The 20,732-nt window shown below is 44.4% G+C and overlaps 3 protein-coding genes across 3 annotated transcripts; 2 read left to right on the forward strand and 1 right to left on the reverse strand.

Moving 5' to 3' along the window:
* Positions 1-9,932: 9,932 nt before the first annotated feature.
* Positions 9,933-12,001, forward strand: LOC109482634. Its single transcript, XM_019785439.1, has one exon. It carries the CDS (start codon positions 10,066-10,068, stop codon positions 11,836-11,838), a length of 1,773 nt encoding a protein of 590 aa, XP_019640998.1. The 5' UTR covers positions 9,933-10,065; the 3' UTR covers positions 11,839-12,001.
* A 1,493-nt stretch (positions 12,002-13,494) lies between these two features.
* Positions 13,495-16,449, forward strand: LOC109482661. Its single transcript, XM_019785484.1, has one exon. It carries the CDS (start codon positions 14,032-14,034, stop codon positions 15,769-15,771), a length of 1,740 nt encoding a protein of 579 aa, XP_019641043.1. The 5' UTR covers positions 13,495-14,031; the 3' UTR covers positions 15,772-16,449.
* A 1,880-nt stretch (positions 16,450-18,329) lies between these two features.
* Positions 18,330-20,637, reverse strand: LOC109482334 (60S ribosomal protein L35-like). The gene is made up of 4 exons (XM_019785015.1): positions 20,564-20,637; positions 19,508-19,644; positions 18,915-18,996; positions 18,330-18,524 (listed from the first exon to the last, which is right to left on the reverse strand). Exons 1-4 carry the CDS (start codon positions 20,564-20,566, stop codon positions 18,375-18,377), a joined length of 372 nt encoding a protein of 123 aa, XP_019640574.1. The 5' UTR covers positions 20,567-20,637; the 3' UTR covers positions 18,330-18,374.
* Positions 20,638-20,732: the final 95 nt, after the last annotated feature.

Here is a 20,732-nt window from a genome sequence, read left to right on the forward strand (position 1 = left end):
AAAAGCATTCGGGGGTGGACGGGAGGTTGGGCTAGTGCTTTGCAGGTGTTCGTAAGCAGGTCGGGGCGCGGTTGGCGGTGGGTGAAATTTGACTCAAATCTAACTCAGATCTCATTCAATTCGTATTAAAAGATACCTATACCCTGCCTATACCTGTGGCCTGAATAAGTAGACTGCTCCCGAACTTCAGCTAACCTTAGTCGGCTGGTGTTCGGGGGAAGGTTCTGAATGTGTGACAGGGACTTCACTCAAGTGCCGAATAAAGAAAGATGACCCGCGGCCTCTTCAATTGTTCTCCATTCACTCCCAGAAGAACGTTCTGACGTTATATGCTTGACGCATCGGCGGCACGTTAACACACACGTGAACACCTAATGGTTCTCCCATGACAAGTGATGTCTTAACTGTGCGCACGGGCCAGTCAAAGGCCATCTGGTCTCAAGGACTACTTAAAGGGACGAGCCAGAAATAACCGCGGGGAGTTTGAAGAGGAGGAATGGGTTTTTGAACACCTCAAGCCACTAAGCTAAGAGACTCCAATACCGTGCCCTAGACACAGTGGGTCATCAACCCATTACTTCTATGGCATCAAAAAGGCTTCAGGATCACCTTTTCACCTTAATGCATTCTATTCTTATCAAATACTACATGGGTTGGTTCTCATCACATTAAATCTTTCTGTCTAATCCAAAACGACAAGGTAACCAACAAAAGAAAAATAATTTTTTAAAACTTTACCGAACATATCATCTTGTACAACAGAAATGTGGGATAAAATATAGCGTGAAAGAAATAAATGAATTGCTGATTTAGCAAAATTAGGTCAGAGTCAGACGACGTTTTTTGCTTATTATCTACAGTTCCGTAGTTACTGAATTGTCCCCTCTGTGTGTTTTTATAATGACCCATCCAATTAGCAAGGATTCAATTCGCCATCTTCTACAGAATATCAATTGTTACTTGAAGCTTGTATGTGATGATGACACGTGGGTCTCGTATGTTGTTAACTTGTTCATGTACAATATATCTGAAATATCCTGAAGAGGAAAGCTATCAGATATGGACGCTTACTGCTATCTCTTTTCGTCATCATTTTATACTTGAAGTGTTTGAAATAGCTTTGTGAATAGTCCCTTTATTTTTGGTATTTTTGGTACCACCAATTAATATTACAATAGCTAAAAGAACCAGCCTACGATACGGAACAAGCAACTATTTTCCGTCAGCATATATCGCATATATCAGTATGCTTGCTGCCTAAAAAGATGGATCTGAAAATTGACTGGAAAAGAGTTTAGAAATTGCAATTTTCAAAAATTGCAATTTCAATTGCCCTGAAATTGACAAAAAAAAAAAGTAAAATGCAAAATACGTGTCGTAACACTAGATGAATTGAAGGGCAGTACACAATTATAACAGTCCAACAAAACGCGGCCCTTATAACCTTCTATGTGATTGTGTCAAAATTGACTGAAAGAATCGGGACACAGTCTGATGTACATCAGTTCTATGTGCCCTCCCACATCTGACTGGCGCTCTGATAAAAAACACAACCAGCTGTAGCGTTAAATTTGAAAATTCACTTTCTTACAATACGTTTTGAATAAGATGCTAACGCTTTCTGATTGAGTTTGGCACAAAAACTACGTAGTACTATATATGCAAACAGCGCAAACTAGAAAAATGGTTGTCAATACTGATGCATAACAAGAATTATTTTCAACTTGCAAATTTCAATCCCTTGTCTATCATAGATGGAGAGAAATAAACAACGCCTGTACAGTTGTGACCTTACCAGTTTATCTCTGTCAACTCTTCTGGGCCGTACCTTGTGTGATTCTAGACCGAATATCCTTTTCACCGTTTTGGCGATAACGCTGGAGGCTTGAAGAGTGGCCAAACAAGTTTCTCGACGTTTGTTTGTGTGCTCCACATTAATCCCAGGCCTGACTCAAGAACAATTTGTGAAAGCCTTTGGCATCACGGTCACAGTTCAGTACCCACTGAGCCACGACATGTCCAGCCACCGTGTGAAGAAAGCAAACAAACCTAGAGACGTGGGGACCTAGACCTGTCCCTCCTCCTCCTAATTCTCAAGAAGCGTGCGGAGCAGCCTTTTCTTGTTGTCGTCACGACGTCTCGCCCAATTTCTGGGAAGTGGCCAATGAGTAAGAACCGACTTCCTGTTGTACCACCTAGCCTGGGTGTCAAGCTGATGTAAGGGTCAGTACATAGGCCAACTCCTCGGTTCCAGGGCCACCCTGTCCCGAAGAAAATTTTACCATGGACTCTCTCCTCGGACCCTCTTGGGGCCAACTCTGGGATCGGGGCTCGTGGCTCCCCTCCCCCGGTCGTGTCAAGTCGGTATCCAGGCTAGCCTTGTACTCAGAAACGTGCTTCATCCAGAACTATGCTCTGAGTCACGGTTCTGGATAGTCCACGCGTATCCAGACCCGTGGAGACTATTTGGAACCGTGTCTGATCCTAACTCTAAACCCTAACACACTCTGAGTCATAGACCTATAAGTATAAAGACCCAATACTTCCGTGTGTTACAAGTTATTCCCCGCCCACTGGTCTGTTATAATCATGATTGCCTTTATCAAAGTTGGCAAGCAGTATAGGGAAATTCCGAAGTTTAGTACACTAGTGCCACTACTACAGTTCAACTGTGTGTTTATGTACTGATCGCCATATAAAATATAACAGAAAAAAATTGTCAAACAGCTAGTAGAGAAATTAAAAACACAATCCAGGGAGAAAGGAGAAATAACTTCAAGTGAAAGAACTATAATGGTTGCATACTGGGGTGGGGTGGTCTATTTCTATATAGCACGTTTCTATATTTAGCCCATGTGCATAAACCATTGTGTTTAGCCAGGTACCATTGAAATGGACAGCTTAGCTTAAAATCACTGCGAATCAACAGGTAGAGATACCGTATTGACGTGAAACGTTGACGTTCTTCTCACCTGTGTGTTCCTCACCTTAAGGTTTACATGGCTCGCCGGCAGGTAGCCTGTGCAGGTAAGCCCAGACGCACAGGTACGGGTTCGGGTACTCTCTGGGGACCTTCGCTAGCCAACACTGTACGTAAGGTCTCTGCCTGCGACAGTGACTACGGGGGTGGTACGTTACTGCATATATGGTCGGGGTATGGAATGTTATCAACTCATTCAACTGGTGATTCTTTTAAGGAAGTCCTATTATTACAAACGTGTATTTTAGTATCTTGTATGTTGTTTTTGGAGGTGGAGATGTGCGTAGAAAGGACGTGAGGGAAGTAGGTCCACCCCCATCCATAGCAGTAATGGTACATCCCTCAGGTTTAGGTCGTGCCGAACAGTCATGGATGAAGCCCCGCCCACTTACCTGTTGGTTGCCCGGGGCAACCATTGTCGATTGGAGCGTAAAAACAATAAACAACAAAGACAGTGGATATTTATTTTTACATTCCTTGACAGCAATTATATGAACGGATCCTCGAAAATGACAAGCATTTTCTCGGCTTTAAATGGAAAAGCCATTGTTTTATGTTAACATGCAATTTTGTAAATAGTATTTGTCCCGGATCCATCACATGGTAATGTTGACAGTCTAAGTCCTCAGACCGGTATAGAAGGACCAACATGTTGTGTTTCCGGTAACCCTGCCGACCTTAGCAAAAACCTACCGGCCCTGGCCTTGTTTATTTTTTCTCGACCGCTGGAAAATTCGATCTGACATCTGAATCCAAGACCCTCACATTCTCAGAATCCGGCAGCCGTAAAATAATTGCCCCTTCTGAAGGACGGGTCCTAAAGACAGCCCTGGTCTGATTTTACAAATACAGTTTAACGATGTAAAATTGAAATGCATGAGGACCAGTAGCCTCTACCAGGCTTCGGAGGCGGCTGGAAAGAGTAGAAATCGGCCAAATAGAGAGATAACATGTCAAGGGAGTTGGTCTGCTGGAGAATACAACTGGTTTGCCGCACCCCTGGCATGTTATCTCTCTATTTGGCCGATTTCTACTCTTTCCAGCCGCCCCCGAAGCCTGGTAGAGGCTACTGGTCCTGAATTTGTATTTGTAAAATCAGTTCAACCGAAATCTAAGAAAAAAAAAACGGAAAAAAAGACAGTCCCTACTTGTCAATACTATTTTTCCAGGGCAATAACCAGAAACATAACATTTTGTTTCATAGGCCTTACCAATTATATCTGAGCACCTGAGGCCATACCTGTTACCCATCCACCGACAGGTTGTTGTTCTATACCGATCCTATAGCCCCGCCCACGTCCGTCAAACTTAGCAATGCACGCTCTCTCATTGGTCAAACCGCTACTTGCCGTGCTCTCATTGGTTGAACTGATGATTATTCCAAACATCGGCCCCTTGCGGGATCTGTGGCGCAGGTGGTTAACAGTTCAAAGACATTCAATCGCCACTTTCTTCCCTGTGTCTTTTCTTCAGTTACTGTAAATGTAGACAGTTGTGGTGGTTATATTTTGCTTTTTTTCGACCGAAATCCTAGTACGAATTGAAAATTTGTTTTGTAATTTTACTGTACATAATGCAGAATTGTATCAACCGCAAACTACAAACGTTAACACTAACAAAACCTCATTTTTCCTCTTGAAGCGCGAAATAAAATCACAGGAAAAGTAATACATTTACAACAGTACCCTATAACATCCGCCGACGCTAATTTCCTTCTCGTAGAACGGTCCTTGCCATTTGAAACAGTCGATGGTAGATGATAGCTGCATGAAAAGTTAATCTTTTGCTACACTGCCGACATAAGAAAACAAAGACATATAAAAGGCCAAATGTCTCTTGCATGGTATACCATAATACCCGTGTAAAAAGACCGAATACTAAAGTATTCTTTCAAGTATCCATCCAAGTATATATTTCTTTCTTTCCTGTCCGTGTTTTGTTTAGCGTGCTTGACGAGGTTATCATAGTACCTTGGGGGTGCAAGGAAGCGTATGTTTTCATTAGACCGGTCCTGATGCATTTCAATTTTAACGTTAAACTGTATTTGTTACATGTGCCGAGAAACGTATTTTTGCATTGGGTCGGTCTGCCATTAACTTGATCGCCGATTACAAGATCACATGTTGTTTTTGGACGATCGAACTCCGCCCGACTCGTTCTAACGTTACACACGTGGGCACTTCACTAGTCACGACTCCACAATACTGGCGAGAACCGGGGTCAACCAGTTATGATTATACAGGGGGGAGGGGGGGGAGGGGGTTCTTGGCAAGCGTATTTGCCAAGCTATTGTATCGCAACTTAAGTGTGAACACAGCTTTCAGGCAAAAATGTTAACCGTGTTACACAACGCCTCGCTTCTTCAGAGCATTTCCGAAAGCGTATCACACATGCACATATGTGCAGAACTGACACACGCAGACGCGCGCGTACACACACACACACACACGCACACCAATACTGTGAAGTGTCTCCACATCTCTTTCACATTACCATAACCTCCTCACCCCTACCTTCAAATCCTCTCAAAGGCACACACACACACACACACACATACAGGTGTAAAAACCGAAAGGGGCGAGCAGGTCACAACCGGGAATCGAACCCGAGTTGTCCGCTTGGCGGTCACCAACGCTAACCACTACACTAAAAGGTCGCACGACCATTTAGCATGGTCAGTTAGCACTGTTACACTACTCCCCCTTTTCTTTCAAGATTCGTCCTCGAATCTTCCGAGTCCGACATCCCTGGAGCTGCCACACTTATCCTCAGTGCCAGTACTCACAGGGCCGGCATGGGAACCACTGTAAAAACCGAAAGGGGCGAGCAGGTCACAACCGGGAATCGAACCCGAGTTGTCCGCTTGGCGGTCACCAACGCTAACCACTACACTAAAAGGTCGCACGACCATTTAGCATGGTCAGTTAGCACTGTTACACAGGCATACACACAGTCACACACACACAGACACAACGGTCACACACACACACACACACACACACACACACACAGTCACACACAGTCACACACACACACACACACACACACACACACACACGCACAAAAAGTTATGTCTCACTCTTCCCTTGAAATCCTCTCCAAAACGCAGGAAATGCCATTATATTCTAGAAGGTTCAACTTTCAAAATTTTCCGGGGGAGCATGCCCACGGCCCCCCTAGGAACCTCGCGCCCACGACGCTGATTCACTGGTCCCTCAGACAGTGGGAAGAACCCCCCTTCAAAATCCTGGCTACTCATGCACTCGAATGTTAGAGTTCCAAGAAAACAGGAAAACCCACGAGGAAATAATTAGATGACGTCATTTCCTTTTCCTTGAACCCAGCGCGAGTTGTTAAAATACCTCCTGTGGGTGGCGATTTAATTAGCAGGAACAGGATGAAGTACCTCCCAGAAGCAGTAAGGTGGAAGATTTGCTGTTCCCAGGCGCGGGTCTGAAGGCCATAAAACTTCACGTTCGCGCGCGCTATCGATCGAGGAGGGGGCGAACAAAACGTAAAGACAAACACATAGAAGGGTTGGTCGACCTTTGGGACTGAAATACCATCAGTTCGAAAATGCATTATACATCTGTAGGGTATTGACTTTGGACTTCCGTTGTAAAGCGAGCTAAATACACACTCCGTATTTGCCCAGGTTTCCGATGAAAGCCTTACAAAGTGAGACCGTCACGACTAGATCTTGACGCTGATTAAGTTATGGTTTAATTAAAAAAGAAAAAGAGTCTAGACTACCGTGGCATATTAATTTTTCTTGGTAATTGTCATTTCTCATTCGACATGTACCTGAGCGAATATGATAAAAATGTGACCAATGCCTTCTTCTTTAATGTATTTTTAATCTGTACTATACTTTAATTAACAGGTGCTTATTAAAATGTTACCTGTTGTTGATGTCATGTTTAATTTCTCCTGGAAGAGCAAATGTCGGATATACGTAAAGATGGCAACTTAGATAAAATCGTCCTGATCGAGCCGAATTGATTCGGTTTGATCCGGATCAAACCGAATCAGTTCGGCTCAATTCGGACAATTCTATCCTGGTGGGAATTATCGAATGGGGCCTTAAGCTACACATATTGTACGGACTGGGGTATACAATTGATTGGGTTGTAGGGTGGTCTAGTATATGTTTGTGGACACTCATTTATAACTTTGGGATATTGGGATAGGGACTACGTACTTTGGTGTCCACATATACTAGACCACCCTACAACCCAATCAATTGTATACCCCAGTCCGTACAATATGTGTAGCTCACTGCTTCAGCGACCCAATGATTCATTGATCATCTTCCCACCTACCTGTCCTCAGAGCCTCGGCTACGGCAAAAGTAATTAATTCCCAGCCAATGACTGACGACCCGTGTTGGTATGGATTCTACACTGTACTAATAAAGCCGCCATCAACAGGTTCTTCCGGGGCTTCCTGGGTGGGAAATTGGTCTGGGGCAATCAAATACATCAGCGGTGGTAATTTGGGCCAATCTGGCCACGTAACTCGTACAGGGGGACAGCCCGCGAAGTATTGCAAGAAACGGGGGTGACATAAAAGTTAGCCTTCGTAGCAGGCTTATAGAACTGGGGTTTGGTGGTCTTCGGCTGTTTTCTGATTAAAACGCGGGTAATTCAACCAGGCCGGCTATGTGGTCTATATGGCTATGCAATCAGAAAATAGCACATAAAAGCTCCCAAAGACCCTGAAGACCCCCAGTTTTTGGCATGCTATGGAGGCTACATAAAAGTAAGGACCCGGACACATTGTCGCACGATCTTAACCTGGAGCATAGTCGTGCATCACGGTGTCGCACGACAGTCGTCCATGTGTCGCACAACATGTACCTGTCTTGTTACCGAAAGGACTGACTCTAAGTCTTGATCGATCGTTGTCGGTGGTTGGTTCACAGTCTGCTTTGACGGATGTGACCACGACATACACAAAGTCCCGTCAGCAAAATTAAAGAAATCTATTTCTATCTTTATTCATTGAACCTATATATTATTCAGCGGGATTACATTGCAACAAAAGAACAACTTGCCTGGTCTCCTATATGCGAAACTTGTAGATATCCTGACCGGGGGGGGGGGTATCCTGTTCAAAGAAATATGGGGGGGGGCGAGATTCGTCACTCATCCAGTAGATTTCTAGCAGGGACCAATGTTGAGGGGGGGTAGAAGACGTGTGCATTGCTCTCTACATGGCATTCACTTAGGAAAATAGCCCACTCATCCCCGACCTTTAAACGAGTCAGCAGAGTGTGTGGATATGATTACTGCATAAACACAGCAGTCACGACTACTTACAGGAGCGAAGTTTATCTCCAAGCAGATCTTTAGGCGGCTGCAAGACAGCATATTACATTGGCAAGAGAGTATCAAATTGGCAATACGGTATCAAATTGGCAAAGCAGTTTCAAATTGGAAAGACAGTCACCATTTGCCATTTGGCTGGCGTAAGAAAAAAAATTATACCAGTATAAAACAGAAAGCCCGACAAAAACGCCTAGAGTGAAGTGGTGTCCGGGAAGCGACCCGCCTTTCTTCCCCCGGAATTAAAATCAGGTCTGACGGATTCCGGTATCAGACGGCGCCGGAAGAAAAATTCTCTCTTATCGTTAGCCACACGTACACCGTGGAACTTTGGGAGTGGTATCACACAAGAACATGCACACGGCGGGAATTAGTCGGCAAATGGCCAGGCTTTCAGAGCAGCCAACTTTCTGAACTTGAAGCCTTTTAAAATGAGATTAAAGCACGCATATTGGGGAATTAACTGGCCCTGATCCAAGTAGACAGCCGACTCAGCCTGGTCGTACTGAAAGAACTACATGTAATAGCTTCGCTGAAGTCCCAAATTCCCGATGCGCAGTTTCAAAGGTAAAAGCACGTAGTGGTAAACAACGGTAACGTGCGTGTTACACATAAGGCCATGTTGATTTGATTATATGGATGACATCCGCGCGCGCATGAATTTTCGGCCGTTTCCAAAAAAAAAAAAGTTTTCAACCATACATACAAAAAAAAATCAACGACACTGTAAATCGTACAAAACAGTTGCAAAATGAGCAAAAATATACCGTAAGTTACAAAAAAAATAAGTAAAAACTATACCAATGTCGTAGAATGCCAAAATCAAACGAAAAAAGACGAAATTGTAAAGAAATGAACTTGAAGACTAGATTATTCGCCAAACCATATTCTGTCCCATTTGTTCAACCCTCATGACCGCGTACATTTCAAAATGAAAACAACTTTTTTTTTGCAAAACTTTATTTTATTCGCACGCGCGCATCAGTTTTGGGGCTCCCGGAGGATGTCATCCATAAAATCAAATCAACATGGCCTAAAGTAAAAAAAAAAAACACTTTTTTTTATACTCACTTGAAAGGCAAGCGAGAGCCACCGGTTTCTCTGCGTTTTGGCTACCCCAAAATACCAAGTAGTAAAATAACAAAATACTGTAACTGTCTGGACCCTTTTATAAAACCTTTCCAGTAAAAATTGCTGTGAGAGCGCAACAAGGTCTTAACATACTGAGTGGGCTTGGGGCACCAGGGCCAGCTTGAAGTTTTATTTGTCCAAACATATGACTACAACATCAGCAAATCATAATATAGAAGTACATGTAGTCTCTACCAGACTAACTACGCTGGCTACATATGGGAGAATATATTTGCCAGGGGAGTTTGGCCGCCTTGTAGGTTTGACTGGCCTCGCAGTTCGGAGGGAAAGAAACTACCTCCCCGCGACCTGACTCCCTTGGCCAATTTTACTACTAGTATCTTTTTTTGCCGAATTCTACGATTCGTATTCCCGTAGAAAGCCATGGTGGAGGCTAATATAGAAGCGCTGGTATGTATATGTGGCTACATCCAGGCTAATATAAGAAAACGCCCGCAGTTTATATGTCAGTTGCAAGGGGGCGCTGTGGTACTGCGTTTTTTGTGTAGACAATGACGTCACGTGGGGCATGCCCAGGCAGCGTACGCCATTTTTGTACACAATCGAGTTCGACCTCGGCGTCGGTTTTGAGCAACGTTTGACGGTCCCGGCTGGTTTAGGACCAAGATGGGGAACCTGTTGGGAAAAGAGGCAAGCAGGGGCGGACTGGAGGGTGCAGGATCGTCTGTAGGGGACCTCCCGCACAGGTCCGGGCCGGCCGAACTGAGAGAGAAGGCGTTGCAAGCGTGGAAAAGGACACAGGGCAAAGGTAACCCCAGATACTTCCTATCGGAGGAAAACAAAGGTGTGTTGCTCGACCTCATAGACTCCGTGTACTCGGTCTTACAGGGGAGGCACAACCGCAACAACATACTCCTGGTCGGCAGAAGGGGAGTCGGTAAGACAACGTTACTCTGCAGTTTGTTGGAGGCGTTGTCTGCTGTGGAGTTTGGGGGGAAACAGATCGTATCCGTGTACGTGGACTGTGCAGAGCGGTGGGAGTTACCTTCCGAAGCCCTGTGGAGAAAGGCGAAGAGTTTGGGGCTCAAGGCCAGTGAGGAGGGGGAAGGAGAGGGTAGTGCTTCACGGGACATCAGCGTGGTGCTTGACTTGCTGTACGAGAAGTCTTACATTCCAGTCGTGGTGGTGGACGAAATCCAGGACCTGTACGTGAAGGTGGGAGAAACAGACCACGAAAGGCTGCGAAGAAGCCGTCTGTTTGTAGAACAGATTTACTCCATAGGTGAGTCGAAGAACGCCCTGGGCTGGCTCACCGGTAGCTCCCGCCTGGTCACGATTCTCGCCTTCCAACGCGACACCTTCAGTAACATCCTGGGAGGGTACGTACAATACCCGTCCCTCAACGACACCAAGTACAACGTGCACCGCCTGTACGCACTGAGAAAGAAGGGAGAAGTGGGAAAGTTAGTGGAGACACTCACGGGTAAGCCGCCGTTCGCAGCACAGGTGGACAGGATCTTCCACGCCACGGGGGGTGTCGTCGGGAAGATAGCCGTGTTCGTGGAGAAGAAAGGCCAGGACCGAGTCAGACTCCCGGACTGCGAGAACTTCACAGACGTCCACTGGGACATCTTGGAATGTCTGCTCTACAAGTACGCCTCCCGCCTTCCCGAGCGGGACTTCTGGGACCTTGAACCCGTCACGGAGGGAGAGCTGACGTTGTGGCTGAAGCGCTTCCCGCTCCAGGGGCCCGATCACGTCGCCATGACGGACGCCAAGGTCAAACTGGTAGATGACGAGCTGTTAGAACAAGCCGAGGGCACGTACAACCCCAACGCACAGTTCCTGGCCCACGCCCCCAAACTCCTCACATACAACAGGCACACCTTCCAAGGACTCACCTACCAGCTGGGTCACTGCCGCGACATCAACTTCCTGTTAGAGAAAGTGCGAGACAGGGTCGACAGGATTGAACAACTCCAGCTATTCCGACACCAGGCGAACAATCTCTTCACCTCGGTCTTGTTGGCTTTCGTGTACGTGGCGTCATACGGAGACGACGACGTGGAGTGGGGTTTCCAACCGTCACGAACATCTCAACACGACTGTGACGAAGTTCAAGTGCAGACAAAATCAGGTTCATTCTGTCTACACATCTACGACAGTGAGGAGCTAGCAGCGATGTCAGAGCCCGTGAGTGACAATGACCCCAACACCATGTACCTGGTAGTGTCTCCCAGGACGACTCGCACAGGTAGCACGTGGGCGTGGAGAAGTAGCAGCGGCAGGAAAAAGAGGAGGAGCCAACCAAGGGAAGACAGTGGTTCGACAAGGGATGAGCCTTCGACCCCAAGACGAAGACCGCGGCTAAGAAACAGAGACACTGATAGAGGAAGCACTCCGAGTGGATACTGTTCAGATGAGAATATGGATGAGTGAACTTAATGTGTGTCATAACGTCAATGTTAGGTACTTGAGAAGTTTGCGTTATCAAGTTTGTTTGATTTTATTCAGAAACTGTTGAGAAATATTATGAGTATCATACAGAAGAGACCATCACTATATTATGTATGGAGACCATGAAGTGTGAAAAGACATGGAAGAAATGTTTGTTTTTATTTATTTATTTGTATACGCCAACACTGCCAGTACCTTTGCTTGACCGAAAATAATATAGAAGATGTTGATTGTTATGGGTGCTTTTTGTTTCACGTGTGCTTCTTTGCCACTTTGGTGATGCCTGTATTTTGTAATAGTGGAAGTGTTGAACAATAATGTTTGTGCTGTGTGTTCTATTGAGAAGTGTGAATAGAAGTCTTTTTGTTGCTGTTGTCTAAACCATTTTCGTTCTTGAAGTGTGCTTTTGAATAAATATGCGTAGAAGGGCAAAACGTGTGGCATCCTTAATACATGTGCATCAAGTGATTATGTAACATATGCATGGCGACATTTTCATTGCCGAAGGAGACACTATCATTAGCTTGGCATGGCGCTAGGTAAATTCATACTCCTTTGTAGGCATACTTCCATCTCAAGTGTGTGCAACGTGTATTGTGGCTTACAAGTAATTCATACTCTAGCTATAGGTCTGTGTAAATGAAGTGAATTTAGAGGCTTCGGTCGAAGGTTGTCTTTCCCGGAGTTCGTTAGTGTGTTTGCTAGAGACTATATTTGAAATACATTACCGCTTTTGCTATGAAATAACATGCACAACTTCAAGTCTGTCGCCCTCGGGATGCCAACAAAATCCTTGGGAGGGCGGGGCTGTACCAAATCCACATAAACTCGCTCCGCCCATCCTTTAACTAAGGATTGAATTACATTGTCCACAAATCTAGGATATAAATAAGTCCCGTAAGTGAGGCTAACACAACACTTCAAGTCGTGCTCGTTCATTCATGATCGTGATACATGTAGTGCGACTTAAGTCTGATAACATACAAGACTATTTGACAGACAGGATGACAAAATCATTGACTATCAACTGGAACTTCCTCTAGTATGTATAAATGATCCCTCCTCCCGATTCACATGGGGCATTCCATTGTTTACTCGGCGTCCCCTGTGTATTTATCTCATCCGTCTACAGACAATGAAGGAAATGGTGTACTGCATTTGTCTTCAGGTGATTATAATGGGGTTGATCCCTAAGGATCAATCGGAATGGAATTCCTCTTGGAGATGGACGAATGTATCGCCGCTTTACTCCCAGATCAGTGATTCTCCTTAGTCTCCACCAGACTTCTTTTGCGGGGTGAATAAATCGTAGAAATCGGCCTAAAAAGGGTATTAATTGGCCAGAGAAGATAGCCGACCAGAGAAGATAGCCGGCCAGAGAAGCTCCATTGCAGCTTCTCTGGCCGGCTATCTTCTCTGGCCAATTAATACCCTTTTTAGGCACATAAAATTATAGAACCCTTAAAGAGCTTCAGCCTAAGTCACATGGAATAGCACGCATATTTCACTTTTCCTATGCCAATACCTCCTTGCTATCAAGGACATTATGTAGGTCACTACTAATACACAGCAAAATCTGTCGACTCTCATACGTCAGCCATTGTTTAATCCCCCCTACCGGTAGAGTGGTGCAGTCCACAACCTTAATGCAAATGAGGGAGGCCACGCCAAGCCAAACAACAAAACATGGCGTCCTCCCGGGGCCATGTGCGGTGGGTGGACTGACAGTTCTTTGTCCTTATCATCTGCTGCTTATTTCGTTAACGGGGACCTTGTTGACCTCTGGTTGCGAGGTTTTGATATCCCAGAGCTACGCTCTAGAACTGAATCCTGCCATCGATTTTGTGTAACCGCGACCCGCCATGTTGAGCTGTTTATGTTGTGACTCATCGCGTCGCCCTCCCAATTACCAGGCGCAAATTATGTTAGCGACCGACACGGCAGTTTGAGTCCACCTTCCACAAGCAGCTGAACATATGGACGTTTGCCAGGATGAAACGGCGGATTTACATTTCTTCAAAACTCCAAGGACCTCTACCAGACGCCAGGCGAAGGTCAAGACCAAACATGCGGATATAACGACCAAGGGTCCTTCAGAGGACGCGGGGAATTGAACCACTGCCAGAACAAAGTTCATTGTTGCCAGGTATCGAGTTGCGTTTTACCCTGTCCAGAATGACCTCCACGACTATCGACTTTAGGGACCAGAGACACTTCTCAGAAACTTTCTACCAGTGTTGGGAAGAACTTCAGAATGATCCCAAAGAAAATATCGGACCATACTTCGTCTCTGACAGAAATCGGGCCAGCGTTGACACCTTAATTCATTCCATTTACTCGTTGTACAAAGGCAGGCACAATCACAATGGGGTCCTTCTCACTGGGTGGAAGTCGGTCGGTAAAACGTTTTTGATCGAGTCTCTCCGACAAGTAGTCCGGAGGAAACTAGACGATAGATTCATCACAGCGTACGTATTGTGTTCAAGTGGTCTCAAACTTCCCTCCGAAGCCTTGTATGAGGAGGTACTAAAGTGCCAACCTCTGCGGGAAAAACTGAACTCCCTCCCCGCTGAAGTACAACAGATCACACGGAGGGATATCAACGAAATGATCAGCTTTCTAGCCTCCGCTGGGAGGAGGCCAATAATCGCCGTGGACGAGCTGCAAGAGGCTTACATCAAAACACACGAGCATAGAGACAAGCAGATACAAGGGGAAAACTTTGTCAAACAGCTGTGTGCAATAGGGGAGTCCCGGGACGCCCTGGGCTGGCTCACGGGTAGTACCCGGTCTGTTATAGCCTTGGCCTACCAACACGCAGGGTACGAAGACATCCTGGAGAAGTACATCCAATACCCCTCCCTCAACGACAGTAAGTACAAAGAACGCTATCTCTATACCCTCAGGAGCCCCAGTGATATACGCAAGCTTTGGGAGATCGTGAGAGAAACAGACTGGGTGCCTTCAGATAAGGATTTAATCGACATCTTCCGCACCACGGGGGGAGCGATAGGCAGACTGGTCTACCTGGCCGAGATGGGCGGGGACTGGGAGGGGCAGAGACGCCCGCGGTTCAACACCGACCACTTCACGGACGCCCACTGGTACGTCCTGACCAGACTGATCGCCAAGTACAGCGACGTCCTGAAGAAGACCAACTCCGAGCACGACCTCTGGGACATCCAGGACATCACCGACGGGGACCTGAAGGCCTGGCTGGACGAGTACAACGAAAACTGTGACCCTGACGACATGATCAAGGACAGCTTCAAGTACAGGCTAGTAGACAACTACCTTCTGGAGAAAGGTGAAGGCGTGTACTCACCAAACGTGCAGTACTTGTGTGAAGCACCAAACCTACTCCAGAGAAACAACAACAAATTCCTCGGCATATCTACCGACCTCGACGAAGAAAGGCCCGACTACTTCGTAGCTAAGATGGCTGACCTCGTCACGTCGATCCCATATGACGCCTCAAAGCATATAAACGATAAAGAAGGGTATGTCCACATCATATTCCACACGGCGTTGTACATATCTAACAACAGACCAATATCAGAGCCGCAGACTGCTTCGGGTCGTGCAGACATATGCGTGGTCACAGCAAGAAAACAGGTCCAGTACATCTTCGAATTGAAACATACAACAAAGAGGTCTGATGTCAAGAAGCTGCAACAAGAAGCCATGGACCAAATCACAGCAAAAGGCTATGACAAGATGTCTTTCTTTGACATGGACAAGCCGATATGGCATGTAGCGATAGTTCATTGTTCTCAGCCAGTAACCAGAGGTAAACCGAGACCACTAGAACACATTTGTGAGAGAGTTGTGCCAAGTAAGGAGACAGCTACATCACCGCCAACCAAGAGGACCAGGACTACACCACCGCCAACCAAGAAGACCAGGAAGAGATAGACCGAGACTGTCAGACATGTAGTATAGATTTACTGTAAGTGCATATACTTTCGCAGTGGTGACATGTTACCACAAAATCATAACACCTTAAATATGTGTTTTGTAGTTTGACTGTACTACAGAATTATTTTAACTGGTAACTGTGAACTTCAAACACAGTGAAAACCTCCTAATCCCTCAGGCTCATTTCACAAAATAAAACCAATGCCAAGTAAATGCATTTACAGTATCAAATTGTAGTCAAATTACAAGCATTGATTAGAAAAAAAGATGCAGCAAAGTATTTCATTACCAACTACAGAAGACCAGTGATATTTTTGTCCATTGTCACCATTGTGTGTGTAACTGCTTGGCAAACGTTAAACAGGTGTAGTGACCAAACATCATTTTGATTTCATATGTACACTGCCAACCATTTGTCAATATACACCACCCAATTATGTTGATGTGCCAGTTCTCATTGTCTGAATTGTGTTAAAAGATTAGTAGAGTATACATTATGATTTGAAGACAATCTTGTGATTTTATGGTGCAAAGAAAATGTATCTGCTGTCTTAAGCTAATATGAATTTTATATATGGCAGCTTTTATAATTGTTAAAACCACCACAAATGTGTGTGAGGAGACTGATGCAGTTGATAATCAACCAGCTGCAAGATCAACATACATGTATTTTCAGGGATGAATAGTAAATAAAATGTCAATGTTATGAAAATGTGTTTGACTTGTGCTTTGTGAAGTGTATTGTAGTGAGGTATTACCACTTGTGCTAAATGTGTATTGTGGTATTACCATACAATTTACATCCTACAGATAGTATGTCTAATATAGTATGTGTCTATAATACCTAGAAAAAAGTGTAGGCAAAACAAAACAAAACAAACCTACCAGAAAGGACAGCCAAGGTTATTCCATCTTCAAGTTCTTGTTGGCATTTCTGGGTTTAATGTTTTCTCTCACATCCTTCTGTGGATCAGTCACCCTGGCCTCATTAGCCTAACCAAATCTTCACAGTTGTGTTAGTCAACAGTTTACTTGAGCACCCTGTCCAGTCAACCTATTGGTTTACCCAAACCTCATCTACTCTACCTAGGAAGGTGCTAGCTAGCCTCTACCAGGCACCGCAGATCGCTGGAAAAATAGTAGAAATTTGCCGAAATAAAGGAATAATATACCAGGGGAGGTAGCCGACCAGAGAAGATGCAATTCCCGACCCACGGATCTTCTCTGGTCCGCTACTTCCCCTGGTATATTATTCCTTTATTTCGGCCAATTTCTACTATTTTTCCAGCGATCCGCAGTGCCTGGTAGAAGGCTAGGTGTTACCTTTTCATTTATAGAAAGATTGAAAATTGATTTGTTTAGAGGGGCTCCCATACTCGCTCTTCAAAACAGTGACTTTGGGAGGCACAGAAAATGGGATGGCACCCCAGCTGTAAAATTGTGGCTGTTCAGAGATGATCTAAAAACCGTACTTGAAATTGCCATACAAGGCAGCGATTGGGCTGATTCCAGTCAGAGCCTTGAAGGGGTTAATTGGATAGGGTTCATGTCCAAATATTTCAAGAGTAAAGTGGCAGCAACTGGAAAACTTCAATTCAAGTGTCTGACTTGTGGTATTGGGTTTCAATGCCAAAGTCAATGCCAAGTGCTAACATTGCAGTTCTTTAAAACCAAATGATTTGGAATACGATCTGCCCTGTTTCAACTGTTCAATTCAATAGAAAAGGAACAGGAACCTTAAGACTGTCACACATAGCTGAGTACAGCCTCACGATTTCCCCCCAATCATGGTTAGGAGGTCGGAGCAAGGTCGGCTGGTGTTGTGCAAGGTTCGGCTATGTTTAAAACGTCCAGGTGTAAACAGGAGGTTCAGCCATGGTTGGCTCCAAGTGTTTGGTAGTAGGTGTGCATTGTTTAGGCGTGTTCAGACCCAAATACCGGTAACTCAAATTGAAATCAAACTCAATTTGATTCATACTATAGAAAGGTAGGTGTTGCCGAAAATCTGGTCAAACTGCTCCCTAAATTTTAGGTGGTCAGATAAAGGTTCTGAATGTTTTGCAGATGCTTTACAAGGCACAACAGCACTTGCTTCAAAGTGAGTTACTGTAAATTGTGAAACTTTTGGGGTTGATTTACTTCACAAAAGAGGAACCGTTTTCTATGTTCTAATTTCGCAGTTAAAATTATTCTGTAGTACAGTAGCCATATAAGGACTAAATATTCACTGTCATTAATTCTCAGGGGAGAGGATACCATCACAAAAGTTTCACGATTTACAGTATGCAATGACTTTATAGCAGGATATTTCCCAGCATATTATCAATGGAAAAATGAAATGTACTGGCAGTGGCCCTTGTACACACATTGTTTTCCATCAGAAATACTTATGGGAGTACTTGTCAGTAAGACCAGGGGTTATTTTCTGGCATAGACTAGAGTGGAGCAAATCTGCTCTTTTGCAGCTTATACAGAGTATACAAAACTGCAGTTTACTGGGTTATATGAACAAAGTCAACAAACAAACAAACCCAGAACAAACAAACAAAACAAACTTCTATTTATGAACTTTTTAATGATCCGATCTACAGCAGCCTCCGTCACTCCTTAACGGCATACTTCCTCAGGGGGTACAGCCGGAGCTTCTTCTGTGTCTTCTTGGACTTGATGTTCTTCTCGCCCTTGGTAAGTGAACGCCGGATTGCTCTGGTCTTCTTGTAGCGCAGGTCCAGAGGGATGTACTTCTTCTTCTGCAGAAAAAAAAACAAGAAAGGGGGAAAATATGGTCAGGGTTGACTTCTAACTTCAAACATATCAAATCACAGTTGTTCAAATGCACATATAATATACATGTACATGTAGTAGCGAAGGCGGATTGGACTAGTTTCAATGAATATTTGTCAGTTTATGCCTGTTTTTGGACACAACTGGAAAAAAGTTCTGTCGTCTTTTCAGATAGGGACACAAAGCCCGCAGCTTATGGCATGAAACCTCTGCACGTTAAAGAACCCAACACACCTATTGAGAAGAATAGGAGTTAACCGATATGAAAGTTGCATCACACTAGTAGCTACATACTAGTACTACACCTCAGTTGAAGATTATAAAGAAAGACTAAATGAAGAGGAGTGTAGAAGTACCTTGTAGAACTTGCGGAGGTTTTCCTTCTGTGTCTGGTGGATGACTGTCATGACACGGGCAATGGACTTGCGAACGATACGGCTGAAACAACAACAATGTACAAATATTCACAACATTGCCTTTGTGACGGAGACAAAATTCATGTCTATACTATAACACAGATATTTAGAATACCTTGATCCTTTTGTCCGGTAGATATATGATTACATAGTACCTGAAAGGCCCGAAGTGAGGACATCTGGTACAATTGTCTTTCACGCAACAGAGTTAAATTGTTCATACAAGTCTACTTTTAAAAGTTTGGGGACCTTGTTACTGTAAATTCGTTAAACTTTTTCACAGTTTTTGTGGTGATGTCTCCACTACAAATTCATGATACCTCGAATATGTCTTGTATATATTTTGTTGTTTCAAACGCAAATTATACCCCTAAATAATCCCTGGGCGCGAGCCCTAACATTTGAGGGCTTTGACTGGTATAATATAGATAGGAGAAAACCACCACAAAAGTTACCATTCATGTTAACTATATGACCAACCATCACATTTCCTAACTGTGCAGTCCATGAGTGAGATGTTAAACTTGACTCACATCTTGGAGAGTTTGGAGGCGGCCCCGCCCGTCACCTTGGCAACCCGCAGCTGTGACATCTCCTCCTTCAGCTCACTGAGCTGCTTCAGGAGGTCCTCCTTCTTCTTACCCCGGAGCTCGTGGGCCTTGATCTTGACCTAGAGGAGTTTCAGAAACATCCAACGTGTTAGATCATCTAGGGGGAGGAGCCAGTAAAAAGTTGGTAGCGCCTATAACCCCCCACTGTTACATGTATACCTGGGGTCTCCCAGAAATTCTTAGGGGAGAGGTGCTCCCTAATCGGTGGATGAAAAATTAGTGAATTTTCATGGAAATACTAAGAGAAAACCCTGAATTTGAAACTTTTGGGAGTGGTGCTAGGATTTTGGGAAAAGGGGGAGCACCCTTGCTTCATTGTTTGGAGAGAACCCTGTGTGTACCATAATGATGTAGAGGTTGTAAAATGGTTGTGTGGTTTAGGTTGTTCTCTTATTAGAATCCAAAGGTTCTGGGTTTGAATCCCATGGCCTTGGGAAAGGTAATTTACACCTATTTCCTTACTAGTTTCACTTGTGAAAATGGGTACCTAGCTTCAGTTAGGGACGTCCTCTTTGGTGTATTTACATTTAAATTATTGGAACGATATCATCACAAAAAGCAACACGCACATGATAGAAAAACAAAAATTTTATCTGGCCCCCTGGGACCCCACAGTCACTTTACACTAGTTCGAAAACATAACTTGCAATGCACATTTTTCAAATGACTGGCTATAGGATCAACTTAGCTTTGCTCCACAATGCATCTACTACAAGGTGTGTCAATCAAATATATCATAAAGCCGACGGTCGATATAAAAAAAAAAGTATGTATGGGCATGTTGTGACCGAGGCGATGCTGGCCAAAATGACTCAGAGATGAAGTTCAATCTAAGCGATCTGACAGCGCAAGCCGTGAAAATATATATACCATCAATTAGTTTAATATATCAGCCTTCTATGTGTATCATATGAATGCAAAAATCGTTGTAGATATCGTAGATTGACACGGATATCTGAAGAATGATTTTCTACCCACCATCTTGGATTTTCAGGATGGGAAAAAGAGGTCTCGCACAGCTCAAAATCTCGCGAGATTACGTAGCTTACCCCAGTAGGCAGTGAAGTTACATTTTTACCACAATGCTTGTATCTAGTTTCGTTGACTGTTTTGTCTATTTTCTGACAACATAGGCAAATTCCTATAT

The sequence above is a fragment of the Branchiostoma belcheri genome, unplaced genomic scaffold (assembly GCF_001625305.1).
Source record: "Branchiostoma belcheri isolate BF01 breed outbred unplaced genomic scaffold, Haploidv18h27 scaffold6, whole genome shotgun sequence".
Taxonomy (NCBI): Eukaryota; Metazoa; Chordata; class Leptocardii; order Amphioxiformes; family Branchiostomatidae; genus Branchiostoma; species Branchiostoma belcheri.